The 23,635-nt window shown below is 38.1% G+C and overlaps 1 protein-coding gene across 1 annotated transcript in view; it reads right to left on the bottom strand.

Annotated features, from left to right (window-relative positions):
- The window catches only part of LOC135630735 (probable polygalacturonase), a 46,027-nt gene extending 24,131 nt beyond the window's left edge, over positions 1-21,896 (bottom strand). Inside the window, exons 1-2 of the mRNA XM_065137898.1 lie at positions 21,870-21,896; positions 21,414-21,776 (exon numbers count right to left, since the gene is read on the bottom strand). Coding sequence (XP_064993970.1) covers positions 21,414-21,776; positions 21,870-21,896 — 390 coding nt within the window. The remainder of the gene's footprint in view (positions 1-21,413; positions 21,777-21,869) is intronic.
- Positions 21,897-23,635: the final 1,739 nt, after the last annotated feature.

Genomic DNA, 23,635 nt, shown 5'->3' with positions numbered 1-23,635 from the left:
AGATGCTGCAAAACAGGGATCAAGATTTCTGACCTTTCGATACTAAAATGCCTATAACTCTCTGTTGAAGATTCTGATTTGTACCAAACTGACTTTGTCCGAAACTAGACTTGCAGATCTCTCTTTTGACATATAGATTGAAAATTTTAGAATTCAAATGCCTACCCTATTATCTGTTAAATCCGACCCTATGTATTCTGCAAAACAGTGATTGTGTCCTTGACCTTGTGTTACCAAACCAAAGGTAACTCCTTGTGGGAAACCCTGATTCGTACGAAACTTGTTTCGACAGAAAACAGATTGATATATCTTTCGACAGTAGTTTTTGTATAGGTATTGGAGCATAATTGATAATCTGAAGTATTTGTTCTGTGTGCCACTTAAATTCTGTCAGAAGTCGAGCTCTGGTCAATTTCGCGTATTCTGTTTCATTTCTTTGAATATGGAATTCATCCAACCTTCTTATTTGAATTGAGCTAAATATGATTGCTTGGAATCCCTGTATACTCCTACTTTCCTTTCATTCCAAATCTGAATACATTTGTGAGAGATTTGTTCCTTGCATCGTATTGTCTCGAAATGGCACATGTACGTTTTGTTGTTCCGCGTGTGCTTCCGATATATGCTACTTATTGATAAAACTGCCCTCTTGTACTCCGGTGTTTGTGGGATTGTTTGGACCTTTGCCAGAAATGGTAAAGGGTATGTGCTTAGAGCCTGCGATGCTCTGCCGGCCCCCTTTGACTTCACCTAGACGTGGGTGGATGGAGCTCCCAGACGTGGGAGACTTCTGTCTGGTGGTCATTCAGAAATGGATGAATCACAATTCTGTTTCAGATCCCACTACACCTTCTGTATGTTTGATATGATATCCAGAGCTTTGGTTATATGTTTTTGTACATGCTTTGGATAAGAATGATATGAATGCAACGTCAAAGACGACGTTTGAGCTTCTGTTTGGTATGTGATATTGATAAGCTCCGAAATGTTTCATTCATTGTTGTTATGCTTTGAAATGTTCCATACGCTGTTGATATGCTTCGAAACATTTCATATGCCATTGATAAGCTCCGATATGTTTCATTTGTTATTGTTATGCTCCAAAACGTTTCATTCGTTTCTGATATGCTCCAATTACTCTATGCCCCGTATGTTATGAACCAAATATGTATGATTGAAAAGACAATTGTGATTCTGCACCTAACGATATTGTGTCTACGAATTCGTATATTCTGCCTCGTATTATGAAACTTTATCTCTTTGGAAATTGTCCTATTTTGATATGGATATGTTAGTCACTTGCTGAGCTCTATATGCTCACCCCGTTTGTTGATAAATTTTTCAGGATAGCGTATCGCTTGCTTAAATGTTAAGATTGGGCTGAGGCAATGGAAAGTTAGAAGATTTTGGGCAGATCTGTGTTAGCATATATGTATTTGTTGTATAAGCCACTCTGCATCTAATGAAATGTTGACGATGAATCTAAACCTGTGGATTTTGTGTAAGTTAAAGGATCCCTCATGTTTAGGATTTTGGAATGTGAAGCTAAATTCATGTAATGATACGAACTTATGGTAATCGTTGGTTTGGTGACTGCATAGACTTCCCCACTTGTGAAATTATGTTGTGGTTATTATTTTGATGAGTTAAGTTCAGTTTGTTTGTATTATCGAGTGATGTGTGGGATGTTTATGAACTGCATAGGGTTATGAATTTGTAGACTATAGAGGTGAAATTTTTGATCTGAATGTTTTCTTAGTGACCTCAAATGTGTGTTTGGATCCTGGATTAGTTGTGATGAAAATTTTAAATATTATCGATATTTTGAGGGGCGTGACACCGCCTGAGCTCGGTCTCCGAGCTCTAGCAGGAGGTGCAACCACCCCTGACAAGAGGTGATACCGCCCAGAGGCTCAGTCTTCGAGCTCTGCCAAGCGGTGCAACCGCTAGACCCCGGAATTCTGGGAATTGACAGTTTTGAACTCGAAATTCAAATTGGGTTGGGGCCTATAAATACCCCACCCTTTCAGCAATGAAAGGGTAACCCAAAGGCACCAAAAGCTTGATCTTACTGTGTGATTTTAGAGCTCAATAGTGTTGTAAATTCTAGAAGTTCTCTTCCCTCTTTTCTTCCAAGTTTTGATCTTTCAAGAGAGGAGAGAAAAGTTTGTAAGGGTTGTCTCCTAAGCCCGTCAAAAGGAGTGAAACTGTAAAAGGGTGGTTGGCCTTCACCTATTGAAGGAAGGCCTCTAGTGGACGTCAGTGATCTCGTTGGTGGAGGAAGCCAAAAGTGGATGTAGGTAAAGATTGACCGAACCCCTTTAAATCTCGGTTTGCATTTACTTTGAGCATATTATCTTTACTGCAAACCTCCTCAATAGCTTACTGCCTTCTGTGCATTTACGATCGTGTTTCAAAGTTTAGTATTTTCCGAATCGACGTTTAGACGTAAATCAGTTTTATCGTACGAACATCATATTTTAAGTTTACGTTTACATTCTAATTTCTATCATAACTGCTAACTGCCTTCATAGACTTGCTTTAACTGAATCTTGCTTGATCACAAGTTAAAGTGATTTACGAATCGGCTTTTCCACCGAAATCGCTCTTTTCGTACGAACGCAGTTTTAATCGTCGAAAGTTTTCCACTGCACTAATTCACCCCCCCTCTTAGTGCTCTTGATCCTAACAATTAGATTATACATTAGGGGAGATTGTGAATAACTCTCAAGATAGAAGTTATCTTAAAGATGATATATCTATGCCTATTCGAAATGTGAATATTAGTATTCAGTCCTATGGGAATGGGAATAAAAAACAAGAGAGGTAGATGAATGGAAGTTTAACTTCTATGGAAGCACTTCTCGTGATTTAATTGATTTATTTTATTCATTTCCTACATGCAGAGGAAGAGGACATTAATTTCAAATAAAATAAAAATAGGTTTACTCTACCCATTTTTACCTTCCAAGATAGATTAACTAATCTAAAAAAAATAAAAAAAATTATAGTGACATGTATTTTTATTGGCCAATCAAAATTACATTCTAAGACCAATAATTGTCTCAAAAGATCCAATATACATATATTATTGGACCCTTTAAATAAGAGTCAAGAAGATCCTATGAGAATTGAATATGTTCACATAGAAGATGTAAAAGAGATATTGGACACTCTACAAAAGCATTTCACAATTGATTTACCTAAGAATAAGTTTTCATTTTAAATCCATTACAATTATTTCATCTTCTTTTTCTAAGAAAAATAGAAAGAAAAATTTGTAAAGAAAGAAGAAATTTATTTTTAATCTTTTTGGCACAATATGTATTTTCATGAAATAATCATAATCAAATTAATGTATCAAAGAATAGTAACTTTGAAGTCACTATTCTTAGATACTTATATCCAGGTATTTCACAGTTGAATTAAGTTAAAAAATACTTAAAGTTAGCGATTTATCAATAGATAATGTTGCCCCAATACCTAACCAAAGAGCTGCTAATCAAAAAGTCTATTGTAGCTATTGGATGATGAAATAGATTTTAAAATTTATTAATATTCTTAAAAAAAAAGTGCTGTCAATAATCTCATTGGTATTGAAACCATTAAAAAAAACACCTAATAACTTATTGGGCATTGTATGGAGTATTTATAATATGGAACGAAGTACCATTTGGGTAATATTTTCAAAGCCTACATTAATGGTTCTAGAATTACCAAGCCTATGCAATAGTACCTAGAATTGCTACTGAAATATCATTGGGCCATGCGGGTTCTCCATAATAATTATGCCCTATCTCTTTAGCCTTTTTACGTCTTAATATAGTTTTATTTGATACGACGTATTTTGGGCCCAAGATACGTCACAGCTGAAGCCACACGTGAATTCAGAACCGTACCAAGAAGCTGTTCCACGTGTCCCATCCCGAGAGCTCGGTCATAAGTGTCGTCCCATCCCTCGAGAATCAGCGGCCATGCCGAACCGACGTGCTATTAACCCTCGTACAATAGTATAAAGCCCTTGGCCAACATCCGGCCAGAGGTGAGAGGAGGGAAGAAAAATAGAAAACAATCCACCCACTACTGGCTTGCTCATCGAATGGGCCAAAGTCGGGGATCACCCGACGAGGGCCATTTCTGCAAGCGAATGACCACTCGCGAGCTGCGAGCGTCTCAACCTAGGGGTCGCCATCCAACGCGCAAGGACGAGCCATCAATCGGTTGGAGCCCGACCAACGCTAACAAGCATCCCTTCCCGAGGGCATGACCACCTCGTCATCCAGCTCACTCGATCTAAGGCTCCTGACATTGACCCGTGGATCAAACCGTGCTAACTCATCAGCCATGGTATACTTGTTCACTAATATTTTGGCGCTAGAAGAAGGGCCATGTCGTAGAAGCATGTAGTAGAAGCTCTCCCCGAGGGAGAACCACTTGATGGGGATATAAAGAGGAATAACCTTTGTATATGAACAAATACTAGAAGACCATAATACGCAGCGGAATAAAATGGAAACACAATCAAACAGAACACCAAGATATACGTGGAAAACCCCTTTAATGTGAAGGATAAAAACCACGGGGCAAACTAGAGATAATCCACTATGAGAATAATGAATATACAAATCTCAATCTCTTGCCCAAAACCCTAGCAACAACCACAAGAGAATAACTGGGATACAAGGATCACGTCACTGCCCACAATATCTAAAACCTCCCCAAGTAATCACAGCAAGAGTCAACTGAAGATTTGATCTAACCTGAGATGAGAACACTGCTAGATGATTGAGAACAGTCTCTCTGCGTTGTCCTTGTCTTCTTCCCTTTCTTTCTCTTCCTTTTCTGCCTTGTTCTCCTTCTTCTCTTTGGAATCCCGTGGCCCTCAAGATCTGCCTCGTTGCTGCCTTTTTATAGCCTTTTTCTGCTTCTAAAACGTAGCCACCACACCCCCCTAATCTTAATTAGGGTTAGGTTAAGAGGGGGTGTGGCCTGCCCTAGCCCACATGGGCTGAATATGGGCTATCAGCCCAACAACCTCCCCCTTCAGCCCATAAGGGAGGCTGTCCCATGACTCCTCAATGTGAAGCCATGCCGACCAACTGTCGGCATATCTCCTGTCTTTCTTTTGGTAAGGTCTTCGTCAACATGTCTACTCCGTTGTCATCTGTATGAATTTTCTGAAGCTGCAACTGCTTCTCTTCAAATACATTTCGAATCCAGTGGTATCTGACATCTATATGCTTTGACTTGGAATGAAACATTGGGTTCTTACACAAATGGATGGCACTCTGGCTGTCACAATGCACCACATAATTTTTCTATTTCAGCCCCAATTCTTGTAAGAATTCTTTCATCCATAACATTTCTTTGCATACCTTTGTAGCAGCGATATATTCTGCTTCTGTGGTAGAGAGAGCAATACACCTTTATAACCTGGATTGCCATGACACAACTCCCCATGCAAAAGTAAGTACATAACCTGAAGTAGACTTTCTCGTATCTATATCTCTTGCCATATCTGCATCTGTGTAACCTGTCAACACAGGTGATCCACCTCCAAAGCTTAAACAAACCTTAGAGCTCCCTCTAAGATATCTAAAAATCTACTTCACTGCTGCCCAGTGCTCTTTGCCTGGTAAGAAATCTACTAGTAACACCCACTGCATATGCGATGTCCGGCCTTGTACATAATGGCATACATTAAACTTCCAACTACTGAAGCATAAGAAACCTTTTGCATTTTCTCCTTCTCCTCATCACTTGACGGACTCTGTTCTGAGCACAACTTGAAGTGACCTACAAGAAGAGAACCAACTGGTTTTGCATTGCTCATACTGAATCTTTCCAATACCTTCTCAATGTATTTCTCCTGTGATAACCAAATCTTCTTGTTTTTCCTGTCACGGGAAATCTGCATGCCTAGTATTTGCTTTGCTGGCCCCATGTCCTTCATTGCAAAAGACTCACTCAGTTCCTTCTTCAACCTGTCAATTTTAGACATATCTTTCCCAAGAATAAGCATGTCATCAACATAAAGTAAGAGAATAATAAAATCCTCACCAAACCATTTGATGTACACACAATGATCTGAAGCCGTTCTTTTGTATCCATTTTCTGTCATAAATGAATCAAACTTTCTGTACCACTGTCTTGGAGCTTGCTTTAGCCCATACAAGCTCTTCTTCAACTTGCAGACAAAATTATCTTTACCTTTGACTTTGAAGCCTTCTGGTTGCTCCATATAAATTTCCTCCTCCAAATCACCATGAAGGAAAGCTGTCTTCACATCTAACTGCTCAACCTCCAAGTCCTGGCTAGCAGCAATACCAAGAGCAACACGAATAGAAGACATTTTAACAACAGGAGAAAATATCTCTTCAAAGTCAATACCTTTCTTTTGACCAAAGCCTTTCACAACCAATCTAACTTTGTACTTTGGTTGAGAACAATATTCTTGAGTCTTCAACCTAAAAACCCACTTGTTCTTCAAGGCCTTCATTCCTTTTGGTAGCAGCACCATGTTGAATCTCGGATTTTGATGATAAAATCAATTGATGGGTTATTTGATCTAATCCATATTATTGAGTTAAGTGTGCAGGATTAACTACGATAACCAGAAAACACAAAGCGAGAATACCGGAGTCAAGTTCGATGGACGTTTAAGAGTCCGAAGAATCGTCGGAGATGCTGCCAGAACCAACCGAGAAGAAATCGGGAAACTGTCGGAAGTTTCGGAAGTTCACCGAAGAGATCGTCAGAGGTTCACGGAGATCACCGAGAAGGCTCGGCTACTCATTAAAGTCATCACAAGTTCGGGAGCTTGCTAGAAGCCCGTCGGCAGAAAGTTCGTCGGAAAGCTCGCCAGAACAAGACTCGACGTTCGCGGTTGAAAATTTGCTTAGGACATGTTTTGGTTATGTAGTCCACTTGTAATTAGGATTAGGATTAAGAGATAATCCTATATCCTGGTTAGGGGCCAACTGGGCCCAAAGTTAGAGTTGGTTTAGGCTAAAAATTAAGCTAAACCAGCGAACTAGAGAGCCAAGATTGAAGCCCAACTAGTGGCTGAAAACACTGTAGTCGGGCTGAAAACACTGTAGGCGGTGGCACCGCCCAGGACCCGAGTGCTGGGCGGTGACACCTCCTTGGCTGGGCGGTTGCACCGTCCAGCACCCGAGCGCTGGGCGGTGGAACCGCCAGCACTGGGAACCCTAAGAGAATTCAAATTTTGGAGCCCAAAATTTGAATCCTCTTGAGGCCTATAAATACCCCTCAAATCTCAGCTGAGGTTACAACTTTTGAAAAGCATTTTGATTGAAAGAAAAGTCTTAGAAAGTCTTAGCAAGTCTTGTTTTCAATTTGCTAGAGAGTTCTCCTCCTCCTTTCTTATTGAAAATTTGTAAGAGGTTGAGCTGCTTGTAAAAGGTTGTAAGAGGGGTGTTTACCCTTCCATTTCAAGAGACTTGCTAGTGGAAGGTGGGAGCCTCATCGAAGAGGGGCCTCGCAAGTGGAGTAGGTCATTTGACCGAACCACTCTAAAAATCGGCGTAATCTCTTGTTTGCTTTTTATTATTGTCATTTACATTACTGCAAATCTTCTTACTGCTTTAGTTCCTTATTACTCTTGCTGCGCAACTTCAAGAATACGCCTTCAAGTTAAATTTCTCAAGTTTCGTTCTTAACGTACGAAAGATTTTGATTAAAATCGAAGTTTTAATCCGCTGCACTAATTCACCCCCCCCTCTTAGTGCCGCTCCGATCCTAACAAGTGGTATCAGAGCAAGGTTATCTCTCATATTTGGTTTAATACCCAAGAGAGATGGCTTACTCCGGCATGCAAGAGGGCTATTCTATTGCACGACCACCTTTGTTTAATGGGTCGGATTACACATATTGGAAGACTCGCATGAGAATCTTCCTCATTTCTATGGACTTTGAGCTTTGGTCTATTGTCGAGAATGGATTTCAAATATCTTCTCTTCCGATGAGCGAATGGGATGAATCGGAGAAGAAGGTTTTTGCTTTAAATTCAAAGGCTATGAATGCCTTGTTTTGTGCACTAGACAAAAACGAATTTAATCATGTTTCAATGTGTGATTCGGCTATTGATATTTGGAGAACTCTTGAGGTCACTCATGAAGGCACTAGCCGAGTGAAAGAGTCCAAAATCAACATCCTTGTGCACTCTTACGAACTTTTTTGAATGAAACCAAGTGAGTCCATCGGAGACATGTACACCCGGTTTACGGATGTCATCAATGGACTCAAAGCTCTTGGTAAAGATTTTACTAACTTTGAACTAGTAACTAAAATCTTAAGATCCCTCCCTAAAAGTTGGGATCCAAAAGTTACGGCCATTCAAGAGGCCAAAGACCTTAAAGCATTCCCTCTTGAAGAACTCAATGGGTCTCTAATGACCTACGAAATGACATGTCAAGCTCATGACGAACTCGAGAACCCCCTTCCAAAGAACAGGAAGGATATGGCACTCAAATCACAAGAAGACCACTTGAAAGGAACATCAAGTGATGAGGACAGTGACAATGACATTGCACTTTTGACTCAAAAGTTTAAAAAATATTTAAGAAAGAACAGATTTAAAAATAATACAAAAAATAAATTTGAACAAAAGAAGGACCAAGTGATTTGCTATGAATGCAAAAAACCGGGACACTATAAGAACGATTGTCCTCAAGCCAAAAAAAGAACATCAAAGAAGAAGGCATTCAAGGCAACGTGGGATGATTCAAGCGCATCCGAAGAAGAGGAGTCCAACACCGAGCAAGTTGCTCATTACGCGCTAATGGCGTTAGGAGAAGAGGTATGTGATTTATTTAATGAAGACTTATCTTTTGAAGAACTATCTATCGCTTTTCATGAATTATTTGATGAATGTAGAACTGTTAGCAAGAAGTTAAGTATCTTAAAGAAAGAGCATGCTTTGCTACAAGATAAGTTTGATAGTCTTCAAACTCCTCCATGCTCTAAGTGTGAGCACTTAGAAGCAATAAAAAATGAAAATTTGCTTCTTAAGGAAACCTTAAACAAGTTTAAGGTTGGTAGCAAAGGATTAGATATGATCCTTGCACACAAGGGTCACATCGCAAATAGAAATGGAATTGGATTTGTAAAAGGATTACATCAAAATCCTACCACTTTCATAAAAGGACCTACATTACATGTTTCCTCTTATATGAAATGCAACTTTTGTTTCAAATCCGGACATATTGCCTACAAATGCCCATTTAGGAAAATTAGTTCACAAAAATTAATATGGGTTCCTAAAGGAACTATAAAGAATTCAATCATAAATAACAAAGTTAGTGGGTCAATTTTTGAGGCACCCAAAATCAAATGGGTACCTAAAAATCATCCTCTTTTGTAGACAAACCCACAAGCTAGGAGCAAGAGATGGTATCTCGATAGTGGATGCTCAAGACATATGACTGGAGATCCATCTCATTTCTCTATGCTCACTAGCAAAGAAGAAGGGTACGTTACCTTCGGAGACAACAACAAGGGCAAAATCATTGGCAAGGGAACTATTGGTAACAAATTTAATTTTTCCATTGATGATGTCTTACTAGTTGATGGATTGAAACATAATCTCTTGAGTATTAGTCAACTATGCGATAAAGGTTACATCGTTAGATTTGAATCAAATATGTGCATTATTGAAAAACCAAATCATAACATGACTATGATTGCTTTAAAACAAAATAATGTCTATACCATCAATCTTGATGAACTAAGTAATGAAATGTGCTTCTCCGCCGTAAATGATGATGCTTGGCTTTGGCATAGGAGATTAGGCCATGCAAGCATGAAAACAATATCTAAGATCTCATCTCAAGAATTAGTATGAGGAATTCCAAATATAAAGTTTATTAAGGACAAAGTATGCGATGCATGTCAACTAGGCAAACAAATAAAAACAAGCTTCAAACCAAAAAATCAAATTAGCACTACTAGACCATTACAATTGATCCATTTGGACTTATTTGGACCAATTGATACAACAAGTCTAGGTGGAAGCAAATATGCTTTTGTGATTGTGGATGACTACTCTAGATACACTTGGACCTATTTCTTAGCTCACAAAAGTGATTGCTTCAAGTGTTTCTCTAAATTTTGTAAACTCACTCAAAACGAAAAAGGCTTCATGATTTCATCAATTCAGAGTGATCACGGTGGTGAATTCCAAAATCGTGACTTTCAAAATTTTTGCGAAAGTAATGGGTACAATCACAACTTCTCAACTCCAAGAAATCCTCAACAAAATGGAGTAGTTGAAAGGAAAAATAGAAACCTACAAGAAATGGCAAGAACTATGTTGAATGAACATAGTTTACCTAAGTACTTTTGGGCCGAAGCCGTAAATACGGCTTGCTACATCATGAATAGAGTTCTAATAAGACCATCCTTATCCAAAACTCCCTATGAATTATGGAATAACAAAAAACCAAATATCTCCTATTTTAAAGTTTTTGGTTGTAAATGCTTTATTTTAAATGAAAGGGATGCTTTAGGAAAATTTGATGCTAAATCCGATGAAGGCATCTTTCTTGGTTACTCTTCCGTTTCTAAAGCTTTTCGGGTTTTTAATAAAAGAACTTTAGTAATTGAAGAGTCTATTCATGTAGTTTTTAATGAAATTTCCGATTTAAAGAAAAATGATTTTGATGATGATCTTGGTTTTGATAATTTGAATTTAAATGAACCCTCTCCTCAAAATAGCCATTTGAATGCATCTTCTTCCGAAATTTCTTTACCAAAAGAATGGAAGTATGTAGATGCTCATCCAAAAGAGCAAATTATAGGAGATACATCAAAAGGGGTTCAAACTCGTTCTTCTTTCAAAAATTTCTATGCTAACGCCGCTTTCCTTTCTCAAATTGAACCTAAATGCATTGACGAAGCCTTAAAAGATGATTTTTGGATCATTGCAATGCAAGAAGAATTGAACCAATTTGAGAGGAATGAGGTATGGAAGCTTGTTCCTAGACCAAGTGACCACTTAGTCATAGGTACTAAGTGGGTCTTTAGAAACAAGAAAGACGAAAATGGTATCGTGGTTAGAAACAAGGCTAGATTAGTGGCCAAAGGTTTCAACCAAGAAGAAGGTATCGATTACGAAGAAACCTTCACTCCCGTGGCTCGATTAGAAGCCATAAGGATGCTCCTTGCCTATGCTAGTAGTAATAATTTTAAACTATTTCAAATGGATGTTAAAAGTACTTTCTTGAATGGCTTTATTTCCGAAGAAGTATTTGTCGAACAACCTCCTGGATTTGAAAATTCTCTTCTTCCTAATCATGTATTCAAATTGACTAAAGCTCTCTATGGCTTAAAACAAGCTCCTAGAGCTTGGTATGAAAGGCTTAGTTCCTTTCTTATTTTAAATAATTTTACCAAAGGCAAGGTTGATACTACATTGTTTATTAAACATTTTGAAAATAATTTTCTTATTGTGCAAATTTATGTTGACGATATTGTGTTTGGCTCTTCGGATGAATCACTATGTGAATCATTTGCCAAATGTATGAGTCTTGAATTTGAAATGAGTTTAATGGGTGAATTAACTTTCTTTTTGGGATTACAAATCAAACAACTTAGTGATGGTATATTTCTTAACCAATCCAAATATACATTAGAATTGTTAAAACGATTTAACATGGATAGTTCAAAAGCAATAAACACCCCTATGAGTACTGCGACTAAGTTAGATATGGATGAAAATGGTGAAAGTTTCGATCAAAAAACATATAGGGGAATGATAGGTAGTCTACTCTACCTCACTGCGACTAGACCGGATATTATGTTTAGTGTAGGACTTTGCGCTAGGTTTCAATCTAATCCTAAATTATGTCATCTTAAGAGTGTTAAAAGAATATTTAGATATCTTAAAGGAACTCCAAATTTAGGATTGTGGTATCCAAAATCTGAAAAATTCGATCAAATAGCTTATGCAGATGCCGATTTTGGCGGATGCAGGATAGATAGAAAAAGTACATTCGGAATATGCCAATTTTTAGGACATGCACTTGTTTCTTGGACTTCCAAGAAACAAAATTCAGTCGCACTATCTACGGCGGAAGCCGAATACATTGCTGCAAGTGCATGTTGTGCACAAGTAATTTGGATGAAAAATATATTAGAAGACTATGGAATTCACCTTAAAAATATTCCCATAAAATGCGATAATACTAGTGCCATATGCCTTACTAAAAATCCAATTCAGCACTCTAGAACTAAGCACATCGACGTTAGGCATCATTTCATACGCAATCATGTTCTTAACAATGATGTTGTTCTAGAATTCATTGACACAAAGCATCAATTAGCAGATATATTCACAAAAGCCTTGAATGAAGACCAATTTGAATTCATTAGAAGGGAATTAGGTATGTTAAATTGTCCCTAAACAATAAACTTGTTTGATTGGATTTTCCGTAAAGTTTTTCATCTTCTTTCCGTCTCTCATTCTCCTTCAAATTCCATATGACATGTTGTGAAATCTCGAAATCGACTTTGATGACTTGATTATGAATTTCAAGTTAGCGATTTGATTTAAATAAGTTTTATCTAAATCATAATCTTGATCTTGCAAAATTGGAATCACAAATAATATCTTTTGGCATTCATGAATTGATACTTACAAATATGAAAGTATTGGCATTCATGACTTGAATTTGATTGAAACATTGTATGCTTAAATTAATCATTCTCCTATGTTTCAAAAATTCTTTAAATGCCTTATGTGATGTTTAAAAAGTAATGTTGAGATTTTCATTAATTTGATGATTTGAATGAGTTTGTATTCGAATTATGATCTTGACTTCGTGAAATTACTACTTGAATTTTTTTTATCCCAATCTCTCTCTTATATACATCTACAATTTCTGTTATTCATAGAAAGAAGAGATTAGATAATATGAATGCATGCTGAATTTTCCTCTAAAATGAACTCTGCGTAAATATTTTTGCATACTTAATTTTCAATGATAAAATCGTTGTATGACAAAATATGTGCTTCAAGTCTCATTTTCCTTTTTGTTGATGACAAAGGGGGAGAAAAGTGATGACTTATATCATTCTTAATAGCATGACAAAATATGAATTGCAAAATCCTTGAGAAAAGTGATTGATCGATGATTATCTTATATGCCTTTCAAAATCCTTGAAAATATCGTAAGATTGATTGATCATATTGAATGCATGTCTAAAATGTATAATCATGCAATTCAAGTTGAAAATCTTTATCTCTTGTCATAGTAAAATTTGTCTCTTATCTTTCGACTTGAAAAAGATTTTCATCAAAGTTTCGCATTTACATTATGCTTAATGAGAATAACGATAAGTTCTACGGTTAGAGCTTATCGGTTTATACTTGAATTCAATGATGAAATTCAAGTGTTTTATCTTCTCATAATATGGCATATAGATAGGGGGAGTTACGTTTAACTCCGTCATCAATTGATTGTCATCATCAAAAAGGGGGAGATTGTTGAATCTCGGATTTTGATGATAAAATCAATTGATGGGTTATTTGATCTAATCCATATTATTGAGTTAAGTATGCAGGATTAACTACGATAACCAGAAAACACAAAGCGAGAATACCGGAGTCAAGTTCGATGGACGTTTAAGAGTCCGAAGAATCGTCGGAGATGTTGCCAGAACCAACCGAGAAGAAATCGGGAACCTGTCGGAATTTTCGGAAGTTCGCCGAAGAGATCGTCGGAGGTTCACGAAGATCACCGAGAAGGCTCGGCTACTCATTAAAGTCATCACAAGTTCGGGAGCTTGCTAGAAGCCCGTCGGTAGAAAGTTCGTCGGAAAGCTCGCTAGAACAAGACTCGACGTTCGCGGTTGAAAATTTGCTTAGGACGTGTTTTGGTTATGTAGTCCACTTGTAATTAGGATTAGGATTAAGAGATAATCCTATATCCTGGTTAGGGGCCAACTGGGCCCAAAGTTAGAGTTGGTTTAGGCTAAAAATTAAGCTAAACCAGCGAACTAGAGAGCCAAGATTGAAGCCCAACTAGTGACTGAAAACACTGTAGTCGGGCTGAAAACACTGTAGGCGGTGGCACCGCCTAGCTGGGCGGTGACACCTCCTTGGCTGGGCGGTTGCACCGTCCAGCACCCGAGCGCTGGGCGGTGGCACCGCCTGGCTAGGCGGTGGAACCGCCAGCACCGAGAACCCTAAGAGAATTCAAATTTTGGAGCCCAAAATTTGAATCCTCTTGAGGCCTATAAATACCCCTCAAATCTCAGCTGAGGTTACAACTTTTAAAAAGCATTTTGATTGAAAGAAAAGTCTTAGAAAGTCTTAGCAAGTCTTGTTTTCAATTTGCTAGAGAGTTCTCCTCCTCCTTTCTTATTGAAAATTTGTAAGAGGTTGAGCTGCTTGTAAAAGGTTGTAAGAGGGGTGTTTACCCTTCCATTTCAAGAGACTTGCTAGTGGAAGGTGGGAGCCTCATCGAAGAGGGGCCTCGCAAGTGGAGTAGGTCATTTGACCGAACCACTCTAAAAATCGGCGTAATCTCTTGTTTGCTTTTTATTATTGTCATTTACATTACTGCAAATCTTCTTACTGCTTTAGTTCCTTATTACTCTTGCTGCGCAACTTCAAGAATACGCCTTCAAGTTAAATTTCTCAAGTTTCGTTCTTAACGTACGAAAGATTTTGATTAAAATCGAAGTTTTAATCCGCTGCACTAATTCACCCCCCCCTCTTAGTGCCGCTCCGATCCTAACACACCAAATCATAAGTGTGGTTCTTCTGAAGAGCATCCATCTCTTCCTGCATAGCAACTAACCACTTCTCTTTCTGCTCACTCTCAACTGCTTCCTGGTAACTCTCTGGTTCACCTGCATCAGTAAGCATCACATACTCATCTATAGAGTATCTTCTGGAAGGTTGACGTTGTCTAGAAGATCTTCTCAACTGAGGTTCTGCGGGAACTTGCTCTCCTACTTCTTTTTGCTCAACATGTCCTGCAAGTAAATCAACATCAGGCTCTACACTATTTTCTTGCACATCTCCCCCATCACCCTGATATACTAGAGGAATAACTGGGTCACAATCTGCTAATCCTTCTGCAGAAGTCTTGGCTGGTGCCTTCTTCTTCAAATCCTCAAAGGTTTGATCCTCAAAGAAGACCACATCTCTGCTCCTGAACACCTTCTGCTTTTCTGGATCCCAAAGCCTGTAACCAAACTGATCATGTGAGTAACCAAGAAAAATACATTCTTTAGACTTACCATCCAGCTTGGACCTCTCATTATCTGGAACATGTGCAAATGCACGACAACCAAACACTCTCAAATGCCTGTAGGAAATATCTTTCCCTGACCATACATTCTCTGCAACATCACCATCTAGGGCTGTACATGGTGATAAGTTGATCACATCAACTGCAGTTCTCAAAGCCTCATCCCAAAACCTTTTGGGTAGCTTGGCCTGTGAAAGCATACATCTGATCTTTTCCATGATGGTGCGGTTCATCCTCTCTGCAATTGCATTATGCTGAGGTGTACCAGGAACTGTCATCTCATGTTGGATCCCATGTGACCTGCAATAGTCATTAAACAATCCCGTATACTCACCACCATTATATGATCTTATGCATTTCAATTTCCTTTCTGTCTCCCTTTCAACCTTGGCATGAAACTCTTTGAAGACATTAATACCTGATCTTTGGTCTTCAAAGCATAAGCCCAAACTTTCCTGGAAAAATCATCTATAAAAGTGACAAAATAAAGTGTACCACTTATACCAAGAACATCAACAGACCCACAAAGAGTTTTTGTCCTCAAAGGACCATATACATCTGTATAAACACGGTCTAAGGCATACATTTTTCTAGACAAAGCAACACTAGCAAATGAAACTCTATGTTGTTTACCAATCAAATAATCAATACAAGGGTTCAGATGTATACCTCTGAGATCTGGTAATACCTCTCTCTTGGAAAGAGCTTGCAGCCCCTTCTCGCTCATGTGTCCCAATCGCCTATGCCACAACTCCATACTGAAGTCTTTCTCTGTAGCATTTAACTGCTCACCATAAGCTTTAGCCTGCAACCTGTACAAAGTATGGCATTTCTTTCCACTAGCTATAACAAGAGAACCCTTACTGAGCTTCCATTGCCCTCTGTGAAATCTGCTTTCATACTCTTCATCATCTAGTCTTCCAACTAAAATTAAATTCAGCCTCAAGTCAACCACATGCCTCACATCCTTAAGTACCAACTTGCAGCCAAGGTTGGTCTTTAAATGGATATCACCCATGCCAATGATGTCTGATGTGCCATAGTTGCCCATCTTGACAACACCAAAGTTTCCAGACCTATATGTAGCAAAAAACTCTCTCCGAGGTGTAGCATGATAAGAAGCACCTGTGTCAATCACCCACTCAAGATCCTGACACACACAAGAAAAAATATCATCAGAAGGAGACAAAATCAAATAATCACCACCCTGCACTGTAGCTGTAGTATTATCCTTTAACTTTGTAGACTCCACTTCTTTTCCCTTTTTCTTGTTCTTCTTAGGTTGCTTACATTGGTTCTTGTAATGTTCTTTCTCACCATAGTTATAGCAAACAATATCTTTTCTTGATATTGACTTGCTCCTACCCATACGTGAACTGCTTCTAGACTTTGACCTTCCTCTGTTCTCTGAGATAAGTGCCTGTGAATCATTCTGAGATGTTGCCGAACTCTTTCTTCTCAACTTCTCATTCAACAAACTGCTTGTTACTTGACTCATAGTGACAATATCATTTGGCGCAGAATTACTAAGGGAAACCACTAGTGTCTCCCAACTTTCTAGTAATGAACTGAGAAGTAACAATGCCTACAACTCATCATCAAGAGACATTTTCATAGAGGATAACTGGTTAGTAATACTCTGCATTTCATTCAAATGCTCAGCAATAGAAGCACCCTCTCTATATTTTAGGTTCACAAGTTTTCTGATCAAAAAAGCTTTGTTCCCAGCTGTTTTTCTTTCATAGAGACTTTCCAATTTTTTCCAAAGAGAATATGCAGAAATTTCAGTAGAAACATGGTGAAAGACACTATCATCAAGCCATTGTCTAATAAACCAAATTGTTTTTCGATCTAACCTCTTCCACTCATCATCTTTCATAGTTGTAGGTTTTGCACTATCCCCTTGCAAAGGTCCATACAAATCTTTGCAATACAAGAGATCTTCCATTCTTAGTTTCCATATCATCCAATTATTTCCATTCAAACTAATCATGCGAGAAACATTACTGGCCTCCATATTCAATATACAAAAATTAAATCACCAAAACCCCGCTCTGATACCAGTTGATGGGGATATAAAGAGGAATAATCTTTGTATATGAACAAATACTAGAAGACCATAATACGCAGCGGAATAAAATGGAAACACAATCAAATAGAACACCAAGATATACGTGGAAAACCCCTTCAATGTGAAGGGTAAAAACCACGGGGCAAACTAGAGATAATCCACTATGAGAATAATGAATATACAAATCTCAATCTCTTGCCCAAAACCCTAACAACAACCACAAGAGAATAACTGGGATACAAGGATCACGTCACTGCCCACAATATCTAAAACCTCCCCAAGTAATCACAGCAAGAGTCTACTGTAGATTTGATCTAACCTGAGATGAGAACACTGCTAGATGATTGAGAATAGTCTCTCTGCGTTGTCCTTGTCTTCTTCCCTTTCTTTCTCTTCCTTTTCTGCCTTTATAGCCTTTTTCTGCTTCTAAAACGTAGCCACCACACTCCCCTAATCTTAATTAGGGTTAGGTTAAGAGGAGGTGTGGGCTGTGGGCTGCCCTAGCCCACATGGGCTAAATATGGGCTATCAGCCCAACACCACCGACCTTTCTCCCCTCCATCGAGCCCAGAAATCAGTCCCTCCCCACCCTCGGAGATGGGGGGATCCCGGCCTCGACGCTAGATCGCTATTGGCACCTTTTCAATGACCCACGGTTGTCACCCCTCGAACTAACCACGGGACCCTCGGCTGTGACACCCGAGGCATTCCTTAGCCTGACCAAACAAGTTCAAGCCATGGTGGGCATGATGCAGACGCTCGCTCCGTTCATTCCTCAGATCGTGTGGGTAGTGGCTCCCCCAACTGACCCGACCCGATTGAGGCCGAGTGGGTAGCAAGTCGAGATGGGGGAAGCCCGAAAGCAAGCGACGGACCCGAGAGGTCCGCCCAAGCAGAGCATACCCGCACCCTGCTAAGTCAAACTACCCCACTTCGAGTTTGACACCATATCGTTTGACTTGGCGGATGACTCGCTCAGGGCCCAACTGTCCCAAGTCAACCAATGCTTGGACGAGTTCTAGCGCGAGTTCCAAAAATCACCGAGCGAGTCTAGCAAAGGCGGCTCAGGCAAGTCCCCTTTAACAAAGGAAGTACAAGACCAGTCGGTACCCCTCAACTTTAGGCTGTCGGCATTGGAGACATATTACAGTGGCTCCGATGCTGCGGAGCATGTCGCCACATTTCAGGCTCAGATGGCCCTCTATGGCACCTCCGATGCATTGATGTGCCGGGCATTTCCGACCACCCTGAGGGGACCGGTACGAACGTGGTTCAGCCGATTGCGCCAATCTTCGGTCTTGTCCTTTGACCAGCTCACCAGGGAGTTCGAGTAGAACTTCCTCACCAGCGTGCGACCTAGGCCTTTAACGGCCACCCTGCGAACTTCCTCTTAATATAGTATCGTTCTAGTCAAGTTTTTTTGTTATTGGGATAGGTGAATTCTTATTGATCAACCCCCTGAAGGAACCAAATATGATAATTTTTCATCATTCGACTCGAGCAAGAATGAAATGAATGGTAAAAATAGATCCGTATAAAATCTACTTTTCATACATATCTCCACATATCATATATAATGACTCTATGTAAGAAAAGATTTACTAAATTCTATTTTCCAGGGTTGCAACTAATTTAGTTCTTATAGGTAAATGCTCGATATCCAAGTCGGCTTATAAATTTGATCATAATAAAGTGTTTTTTGGATTGTCTCATATTTTTTTATTGGTGTTTATCCCCCTAATATCTTGATTTGTTTACGTACAAATTATTTACTTATTACTAATAAAGTCCAACCTATGTTCTTCCTTAGATCTCTTATTTCACTCTCATATTGTTATAGATTTGCATATATGAAGAGGAAATGAATATGTTTCCATACTGTAAATAAGGAAGTGGAATAAATATAATATTGAATCATCGGAGCATATCAATAATAAATGAAACATTTCGGAGCTTATTAACTGTGTATGAAATGTTTTGGAGCATATTAATGACAAATGAAACATTTTGGAACATATCAATGGCATATAGAATATTTCAAAGCATATCAATGGCGTAGGAACATTTCAGAGGCATAGGGAGCATCTCAGAACATATCAATAGCATAGGAAATATTTCAGAACATATCAAAGAATGAATATGAAACAAAAGCTGAAACGTCGTATTTGACGTTGCATTCTTATCTTTCTTACCCAAAGCGCATACATAAATACATAACCAAAGCTCTAGATATCATATCAAACATACAGAAAGTGTAGTGGGACCACAGACAGAATGTGATTCATCCATTTCTGAATGACCACCAGACAAAAGTCTCTCACGTTTGGGAGCTCCATCCACCCACGTCTAAGTGAAGTCAGAGGGGGCTGGTAAAACATCGCAGGCTCTATGCATAACTCTCTTTACCATTTCTGGCAAAGGTTCACAGTATCTCATAAACACCAAAGTACAAAAGGACAGTATAAACAATAAATAGCACATATCGGAAGCACACGCGGAACAACAAAACATACATGCGCCTTTACGAGTCAATACGATATAAGCATAATCTTTCACAAATATATTCAGATTTGAAAGGAAATGGAAGCAAGAGCATTCAAGGATTCCAAGCAATCACATATAACTGAATTCAAATAAGAAGGTTAGATAAAATTCAATGTCCAAAGGAATGAAACTGGAATAGGTACATATCGAAAGCAAATGCAGAACAATGGGATATACATGTGCCTATATGAGTTAATACGATATAGCATAAACGTTACACAATAGATTTCAAGAATGTAAATAATTTTAAGGACAAGAGCATACAAGAATTCAAAGCAGTAATATAAAGCTCAATTGGATAAGAAAGCTAAATGAAATCAATTTTCAATGGAATGAAACTAGAATATGTTAAATCGACCAAAGCTCGATTTCTAACAGAATTTGAGAGGCACATTGAACAAATGATTCAAACTATCAATCATGCTCCAATATACTCAAGAAAGCTATTATGAAAGATATTTCAATTTTATTTTAAATAAAATAATTTTCGTATGAATCGAAGTTTTCAACAAAGAGTTACAATAGATTTAGTAACCCATGATCAAAGAACAAATCTTAATTTTATAGAATTCACAGGGTTAGTTCAACAGAAAACTGGGCAGGCATTTGGACTCTAAATCTTTCAATCTAGGTATTAAATGAAAGATCTACGTCTCTAGTTTAAAATGAAATAAGTTTGGAATAAATCAAAGTATCTAATAGGGACTTATAGGCAGTTCAGTATCAAAAGGTCAGAAATTACGATCCCTATTTTACAAAATTCGTAGGCTTATTTGAAACAGAAGTTTGGAAAGGCAAACTTACTCCGAATTCTTAAAATAAGCTAATGAAAGAAAGGTTTATGAGTCTATATTCAGATCAAATAAGTTTTGGCCAAATCAGAGGTTAGTGCATAAATTTATAACCATAACAAGGTAGAAAGGTCAAAATCTCAGAAGTTTCATAGATTCAAATCGTTATGTCTAAACAGGAGATATATCAAATGCAAGGCTAGAACAATTTAAAGTTCCTCATATTTAAAGCAAATATAGAGATAAAATTACAGTAAGGAAAGGTTAGGACACTTGCAATAGGAAAGATTAGAAAGCGTGCAATAGGAAGGATCGAAACACTTGCAATAGAAAGGATCGGAACACTTGCAATAAAAACTATTAGAAAGCTTGCAAAAGGAAGGAGGAATGGGAATAAGAAACAAGAGATGTAGATGAATGGAAGTTTAACTTCTATTGAAGCACTTCTCGTGATTTAATTGATTTATTTTATTCATTTCCTACATGTAGAGGAAGAGGACATTAATTTCAAATAAAATAAAAATAGATTTACTCTACCCATTTTTGCCTTCCAAGATAGATTAACTAATCTAAAAAAAAAATTATATTGACATGTATTTTTATTGACCGATCAGAATTACATTCTAAGACCAATAATTGTCTCAAAAGATCCAATATGAACATGCACTCTACATCGAAATAGATGGAGGAGAAGGTGGGGGAAGGGGGCGGAGGAGGGAGGCGGACCTGAGTGGCGAGGATGACGGCGACGTGGTCAAGGAAGAGGGTGAAGTGGTCGGCGAGGTTGAAGGGCCCGGTGAGCCACCGGCCGGCCTGCACCACCAGCATCGCGCCGCCATCGTACGCCACCTTACTGAGGTTGGCCATGGCCGCCACAAAGGCCGCCGTGTTGGAGGTCACCCCGTCGCCCACCCCGTCGAAGTCCGTCAGGCTGGCCACGTGGGCCCGGCATCCTCCTGCCCCCGTCGCCGCATAGTGGAAGGCTTCTAGCTCCGTCGCACCACCTGCCCGTCGGTGGTGGCGATGGCCCTCAACAATCCCTATGAACGCCGCTGTTACCACCGTCCACAGCACTAAAATCATCAACACCTGCACGTAACCGAGAAAAGTTGGAGTTTGAAGGATTAAAGCTTTGAGATAGGATTACTGGGAAAAAGAAAAGAAAAGGAGAAGAGGTGTTACACGGAATATTGGCGACGAGTGCTCCATTGTCAGAGAGATGTGTCGGAAACAGAATGCTTCTATGGCTCGGCTCTTGTTCTATATATAGAGAGAGATGAAGAGAGAGAGAGAGAAAGAGAGAGAGAGGGAGAGAGAGAGAGAGAGGAAGGCTAATTATAAATTATGTTATGTAATTAGTTAATTTCAGTATGTTGATTCGAGCTAATTATAGATTATTTATACTGCAAACTAGAGTATGCATAACTTTAGATAGTTATATTGTCCTTGGTTGAAAATAACATGTTTGTTGAGTCTCTCCTTTAAAATGTGATTTGTCCTACTCCAATGATATATTTTAATTGACATATTATTGAGCAACACATAAGTCTTTTGTTACCACAATAATAAAATCGTAAAGTCTTAACCATTTGTACTTGACAAAAGCTATCATGAATTAATCTGTCTCTCTGCTCTAATAAACTTAAATGGATTGATTATCATCATATTAAGATTAATTTGTTTCAAGTTGGCCCTTATAGGCTTGTACAATGGTTGCTACTTTCTTAATCATGACACCAGACCTATTTGTTATCATTATAATATTTTCAGCCCTATTTGTTATCATTATAATGTTTTGGCTTGACCCTTTGGCATATTTTTTTTTTCTGAAATTATTGTTACTCTAACAATACGTTGAACCATATCATGGGAATTTCTTTTTTAATTGGTTCTTACATTATCTGATATAGTAGCCTTGTAACTAGTATCACATCCAACTAGGGTAAATTGCAAGATTATACCTTTTTAATACTTATTTTGTTTTATTGAACTTCCGAATCTAAGTCGACATATGAAAAAAATATATAATGAGTGAAAAAAGAGAATCTAGTTCTCTTTTTAGATTGATATATAGTGGGTTTTAGATCCGAAGATGGTGTCCCTATAGATTTCATAAAGTTCTTTCCGGATGACATCGAAAGATATGCATTGTAGATCCGATATATTATTATTTAATTTTAATTCGGAATTAAATTTTTTTTTCATATTACATATAGCATATTACAGATTTTATGTTTACAATTGATATTAGAACCTAAGTTCTTGAGATTAAATACCTTAGATATTTTATTTTCTAATTTATGATGCATAAATTATTCATGTATATTATCAATTTAAATTCTTATCTAAATGTGAAAAAAAAAAATTTCATTGGTGCTCACATCATCTGATGCAGAAGCCTTGTATAATATAGTCTTTCCATAACTCGCAGGTCTTACATCAGATTGCACCCTTTTAACACTTTCATTTTTTGTTGGACTTCTATAATGTTTTATGTAGGATATATTTTAATGGCGAGACTGCCTTGCATGTTGATCCTTTTACTTAGCTTGTGATTAGATTGGATCTCCCAAGTTCTTGCTCTATGATAAGCATTTTTTCTTCTTTCTTTGTGGCAATATCACTTTCGTTGAGAAGTTATGACATGGTTCATTTTTATGTTTTAGTTTAAATTTATTTTTCTTTCTTACCTGGCTTTCTTGACTAACATTATTTGCCCCACTTCTTATATCATGACATTATAGTTTATACCATTAAGGCATGAACTATAATGTGATGATCTAATGATTAGTGGCAATTGCTAGTCATATTACGAGCCATTCGTAGAAGTGGTATATAATTAAGTTTTGTATGTGATATAACAAATGATTTCATGAGAAATAAATGATTCAATGATATGATTAAATAATAGTATTAGTATATTATGATTTGAGAGGAAGTAGCAGGAT

This window comes from Musa acuminata, chromosome BXJ3-2, assembly GCF_036884655.1.
Source record: "Musa acuminata AAA Group cultivar baxijiao chromosome BXJ3-2, Cavendish_Baxijiao_AAA, whole genome shotgun sequence".
Classification (NCBI taxonomy): domain Eukaryota; kingdom Viridiplantae; phylum Streptophyta; class Magnoliopsida; order Zingiberales; family Musaceae; genus Musa; species Musa acuminata.
The sequence above is the reverse complement of the archived record's forward strand: the minus strand, read 5'-3'. Positions and strand labels throughout refer to the sequence as shown.